At 40.7% G+C, this 6,595-nt stretch overlaps 1 protein-coding gene across 1 annotated transcript in view; it reads right to left on the bottom strand.

Annotated features, from left to right (window-relative positions):
• The window catches only part of LOC104986340 (membrane cofactor protein-like), a 43,081-nt gene extending 37,559 nt beyond the window's left edge, over positions 1 to 5,522 (bottom strand). The window contains exon 1 of the mRNA XM_010836876.1: positions 5,516 to 5,522. Coding sequence (XP_010835178.1) covers positions 5,516 to 5,522 — 7 coding nt within the window. The remainder of the gene's footprint in view (positions 1 to 5,515) is intronic.
• Between the last annotated feature and the right edge of the window lie 1,073 nt (positions 5,523 to 6,595).

The raw sequence follows: 6,595 nt of genomic DNA, 5'->3' as shown, positions 1-6,595 counted from the left end.
GTGTTCATTGGAAGGAATGATGCTAAAGCTGAAACTCCAATACTTTGGCCACCTCATGCGAAGAGTTGACTCATTGGAAAAGACTCTGATGCTGGGAGGGATTGGGGGCAGGAGGAGAAGGGGACGACAGAGGATGAGATGGCTGGATGGCATCACTGACTCGATGGACGTGAGTCTGAGTGAACTCCGGGAGTTGGTGATGGACAGGTGTTGGGAAGCCCGGTACAAAATAGCCGGTTGCGGGAAGTCCTTGGGAAAATGGCGAAGGGCCAGAAATATCCCAGCTTGGTGTGCTCGGGCAGAAAAACATCTCCTGCTTTTGGTTATGCCCGGCGCCAAGATTTAATAATAAATATTAAGGATGTTGCTTGAGAAAACGGGTTATGGGATAAGCACACGGGTCACTTAGAGCGTGCTGTCCTGGAAATATTTTTACTGATTAGGTGTTAACCCCGTACGCGCTCTGCTGGCTGTATACTCTAAGCTCTTTGTTCCTGCTTTTATAAAAAGGCTTGACTGCAGAAATAAACTTGTCAGTCCGTGCAAGAGACTGTCCGAGTGTCCTTTCAGGTTCGTCGCTTCCAAGTCCCAGGGAGAAAGTCCCCAACAAGTGGCTCCATGAACAGGGACTTGAGAGGAAGGCTGAACAAAGCGACGAGCCCCTGCAGAAAGAGGCAAGCAGGATGGGACAACATAGCAGTGAAATTCCTTTCATTTCTATAATGCATCATTTTTTGAAACAAAACGGTGTTAATGTTTCAAGAGATCAGTTGAACGACTGCTGTCATATTGTACTGGACCAATTCATGGTTCCCAGGAGAGGGGACACTCAATCTAGACATATAGAGAAGGGTTAGAAATAATGTTTTGCGAGCATATCGGCAAGGGTTACATGGTCACTCATACGGGCTATCATAGAACAAATTGAAGGGCATAACGTTAATTTGGAAGTGAAAAACTATTCAATCTTAACATGAATATGAGCATAAGGAACAAGATATGCAAGGTGCTTTGAAATATAAGAATGTTATGCTCAATCAGACACAATCCTTAGAAAAACAACTGAGACATATATACAGGATGTGTCAAAACTGAAGCCACTTAGAACGGAGGTCATTTCATTCAACGGACAGCCCAAACCTGAGGTTTCCCCTTCTGCTCCGCCTGTAACAGCAATTGCTACCTTTGCTCATACTAATCATTTCACTCCTCCTCAGGAGATGCCTGCTTGCGCTTTCCCTTTCCCAGTGCAATTTAATCAACCTGCCCAAGGCCAAAATACTTGGGCTAATCTAGATTTTGGCATGTTGTCTAGCTTTAAGAAAGCATGTATTCTGTATGGACCTACTTCTCCTTACTGTATAGAATTTCTCAGAGGATGGGCTGACCATTGGATGCCATATGATTTTTTTCAAGTAGCAAAGATGGTTTTCAATCCTCAACAATTACTTCAATGGCAAATATGGGTTAATGATGAGGCCCAACAAATGCTGATTGACCAGCAATCTCATGGTAACCCTGCAAATTTAACCTACGATATACTCACTGGAACAAGAGCCATGGCCGATATGATTGCACAATTAGCTAATATTACCCCTCAGATGTTACATTTCATTAAAGAAACTGCCTGCAGGGCGTAAGCAAAGGTTGATAGCACTAACTCTGATGGTTCATTTGTTAAGATTATTCAAGGACATGAGGAGGAATATTCTCAATTTATAGGAAAATTAAAGGATGCAATTGAGAAATATATTAAGGATGTGACTTTATAAAATATTATTTTAAAACAACTTGCTTTTGAAAATGCTAATGAGGAATGTCAATCCGTGCTCAGACCAATTCGAGAGACTGGCTCTCTTATGGAATATTTGAAAGCATATAAGGACATCAGATCTATGTCCCATAGAACAAAATTGGCAGCATTGGAAACCTTTAATGTACAAAAAGCTGCTAATGCCAAATGTTTTAACTGTGGGAAGCCCAGCCATATTTAAAAACAATGTCACATGCCAACACAGGCCGGAAAAAATACTACTACTTCTAATAAGAAGAGACCCCCAAAAATATGTCCAAGATGTAAAAAGGGGTTCCATTGGCTGAATTAATGTCATTCTAAATTTGATAAGGATGGAAACACTTTGAACCCCGGTGCACAGCAAAAACAACAGGGAAACTGATAAAGGGGCCATCCTCTAGCCCCACTACAAAAGGAGGACCTAGCGTTATGACGCTACAAGCAGCTACATCTAAGAGTGCTCGTATTGATATACCTAGTCCTTATAATATGGAATTAATAGAATTATACAACACTCACAAAATTCCCACTGGATATTATGGCCTGATTCCACCCGGGACAATGGGACTGATTTTGGGACATAGTAGCTGCACAATGAGAGGTTTAATGGTATTGACTGGTGTTATGGATGAAGATTATGAAGGGGAAATATGTGTTATGGTAAATGTTGTGAAAATGGGAAATATATACTTACAAAAAGGGGAACGTTTTGCACAATTATTACTTTTGCCATATGTCAAACCAATGAAGGCATCTGATAAAGTTCGGCAGGGAGGCTTTGGCAGTACCAACCTTACTGCTGCACTACCCACCTTATTAAAGGAACATCAGAAACCCATACTTACTTTACGCATACAGGGAAAAAATTTCACAGGCATGTTAGATACCGGAGCTAACATTTCAATCATTGGAGCTGCAGAATGGCCCCTCGATTGGGGTAAGGTTGTGGCTCCTTCTAGACTATTAGGAGTGGGTGAAACTGATGCCACACAAACTTTTGTCAGTGCATCCTATTTACAAGTGTGTGGCCATGATCAAATTGTAGCTTATCTTAAACCATATATTACTAATATCCCTATCAATTTATGGGGATAGGATTTTCTTGAACAAATGAAAGCCACAATTTCTTTAAATGAACCTTTTTAATGGGGGCCATTGAGTTAACACCGCTGCCTCTCGATTGGGAATCTAATACCCCAGTATGGACACCTCAATGGCCCCTAACTAAAGAAAAATTGGCAACTCTTACACAATTAGTAAATGAACAATTACAAAAAGCTCATATAGAACCTTCATTGTCCCCATGGAACTCCCCTATTTTTATAATAAAAAAGAAATCAGGAAAATGGTGAATGTTAATAGATTTAAGAAATGTTAGTAACACCATGTCACCTATGGGGCCCTTACAACCCGGATTGCCCTCCCCTTCTATGGTACCAAAAGGATGGTCTATAGTTATTATTGACTTACAAGACTGCTTTTTAACTATACCTTTGCACCCTAAAGATAGAAAACATTTTGCCTTTTCAGTTCCTTCTATAAATCACATGGCTCCTGTTAAAAGATTTCAATGGAAGGTGCTACCTCAGGGAATGATGAACTCTCCTACCATTTGCCAATATCTCATATCTGTTTTATTACAACCTATTAGAGATAAATGTCCTACTGCGTTTATAATTCATTACATGGATGATATACTTCTTTCTATGAAATCTGAACTCTGTTTGCAACAGTTACAATGAAGTTACTACTACTCTTCAAAATCATGGCCTGCTTGTTGCACCAGATAAAATTCAATGGAAAGCACCCTTTAATTATTTAGGACATGTTATGGAAGAATCTAAAATCAAACCTCAAAAAACTCAAATTTCTGTGCAATCTCTATGCATGCTGAATAATTTTCAAAAATTGCTAGGAAATATTAATTGGCTACGGCCATCTGTTGGCATCCCCACCTATGACTTACAAAATCTATTTAAAATTTTAGAGGGATCCCCTGACCCTAATAGCCCTAGGCAGCTAACAAAAGAGGCCAAAGAAGAACTGGCCTTTATGGAGAAACGCATTCAACAATCTTTTTCAACTCGGCTAGATTATGATCAACCAGTTTCTTTATATATATTCCCCACTGAACATTCGCCCACTGCAATTATAGCTCAACATAGCCCAGTAGAATGGGTATATTGAGAAAATAGGGCACTTAATTGTGTCAGGAAGAAGCCATATACAAACTTTGGATTTGATCCATATGCAATACATGTTCCCTTGACAAAAAAGGAATTGCAAATTACCTTACAGTATAACTTGACCATGCAAATGGCATTAAGTGATTTTCAAAATGTTACCTCATTTCATTTGCCGAAAGGAAAATTATGGGACTTTCTACAATGTACTAAATTCATTGTAATTAATATCATTACATCCCAACCTATTTCCAATGCACCCACCTATTTCATTGATGGCAACAAGAAAGGCATATAGCAAGGACTGTCGGCCCTGATATCAAAGAGAAATTACCCACTACCTATTCTTCAGTACAAAGAGTTAAATTATATGTTTTATATGCTCTTTTGTCGCTTCAACCATTATCCTTCAACGTATATACTGATTCCAAATACCTTGCTTCCCTTTTTCCTGATTTTGTTACCGCCTTTTTATACAACCTAGGTGAAGAATTATATACTCTCTTTTCACAGACTCGAGCTTTAATTCGCTCACATACGGAACCTTTCTTTATTGCACATATACGTGCTCATTCAGGTTTACCTGGCCCTCTGGTTGCAGGAAATGATGCTGTTGACAGGCTCATAGCTCCCATTTTTATGTCTGCCAATGACGAACACGCTAATCTTCATACCAGTGCTAACAGATTGCACTCTAGATACCATATTCCTCTCACTGAAGCACGGCATATTATTAAAGCCTGTGATGTCTGTGCCCCTCTGCGCTTACGAACTATGATTTCAGGAGTTAATCCCCGGGGGCAACAGCCTAACTCCCTTTGGCAATCTGATTTCACTCACTGCTCCTTAGGAAAGTTTTCTTTGCTTTTTATCTCAGTTGATACATTTTCAGGCTTTATCTGGACAATACCTGTCTCTTCAGAATCCAGTAAACACACCATTTCCACACTCTTACTCACCTTCCCCATTATGGGGATTCCTTCTGTCTTGAAAACAGACAATGGACCTACATTCACCTCACATTCGTTTCGTTCATTTTTATCAGAATGGAACATAACACACATTACAGGAATACCCTATAATCCTCAGGGTCAAGCCATTATTGAAAGAGCCCACCGCACCCTAAAAACTCATTTATTAAAACAGTAAGGGGGAATATAGAAGAGGAGATACACTTCTTATCCCATGAACCCTCAATTACTATTATCTTTAACTCTTTATTCCCTGAATTTTTTAAACTTAATAAAAAATAATTCTGACACTCGTGCAGAAGACAAAAACAGCAAATTAGAAATCAATACACCAATATGGTATAAGCAGTTTAATCAATGGCTGCCAGGAATCTTACGACTTCTAGACAAGGGTTATGGTCCTGTCATTACAGATGGAGAGGAAATCTGGGTTCCCCTTCGCCATGTCCTTTACCGAGAAGGACCCCAAGACCAGACTCCCTCGGCAAGTGACGAAGTTGACACGAAGGGTCTCATCAATGACTTTGGAGGAGCCAATGAGGAAACGCCATCGTCTGAACCCTTACCCGACATGGGCTCAAGTGAAAAACATGACTCGTCAGGCTGAGCAGACACTGAAGAGTACTGGAACTCCTATGACTCCAGATAAGCTGTTTCTGGCAATGTTAGCTGTTCTTTCCTGTTCCTCTGGGTAAGTGCAGAATATGCTTATTGGGCATACATACCCAACCCACCACTTCTCTCCATAGTGGATTGGGTAGATAAAGCCCCTATGATCTTTACCAATGATAGCATGCATTTTCCAAGTCCCTGGTCCATAAAGCGACCAATCCATGAAGAAGATGCAGGAAAGCCAATCAACATTTCCGTGGAATTCAAAACCTTGCCTATCTGTTTCGGATCTCACCCCCTTTGCATGACTATCTTCCCACAGTGGTGGGCATATTCTGCCAACAGTGGGACTGCTTTGCGTCTGGGAATGTTTGCTACGGCATCTTTCTTACTTAATGGCTCCAAGTGACATTATCCAGGCCAGATAGCCAACTATTCGAACATGCTTTTTCAACCAGAGGAACCTTCATGTCACACTGTATCTTGGAGAAGAAAACAGGAGATACAACCGTTACATTGGTCTGATTGTCGAGGCCAATTTGGGAAAGTTTCTATAATTCAGCAAAATCATACTAATCATACATTTAAATTTGTTGACTGGGGACCTCACGGGTTGTTTGTAAACTGTTCTGAAGAGCAAGAAGAACATCATAACTGCTCCTGGTTTAATAGACCAAGCATTGGAGGCTTTCATAAATCTAAGACAAGTTTCTGGACTGATAAGGACATATTGCTGAATTGGTATAATGGGGGCTTATCACCCCCATGGCCCAGGATTGTCGTCCCCATTGTGGGGCCAAAGCAATGGCACATTTGGAAGATTCCAGCAGCCTTAAAGCACTTCGCTAGTGTTTATGGGACTATGGGTATGTTTCGTCCTTCTAATTATACCTTCCTATACAATAGTACTGGCTATATTCAATCATTGGAGAAGGCAATGTCACCCCACTCCAGTACTCTTGCCTGGAGAATCCCATGGACAGAGGAGCCTGGTAGGCTGCAGTCCATGGGGTTGCTAGAGTCGGACACGACTG

The sequence above is a fragment of the Bison bison genome, unplaced genomic scaffold, assembly GCF_000754665.1.
Source record: "Bison bison bison isolate TAMUID 2011002044 unplaced genomic scaffold, Bison_UMD1.0 scf7180017864067, whole genome shotgun sequence".
NCBI lineage: Eukaryota > Metazoa > Chordata > Mammalia > Artiodactyla > Bovidae > Bison > Bison bison.
This window is presented reverse-complemented; position numbering and strand designations above follow the sequence as displayed.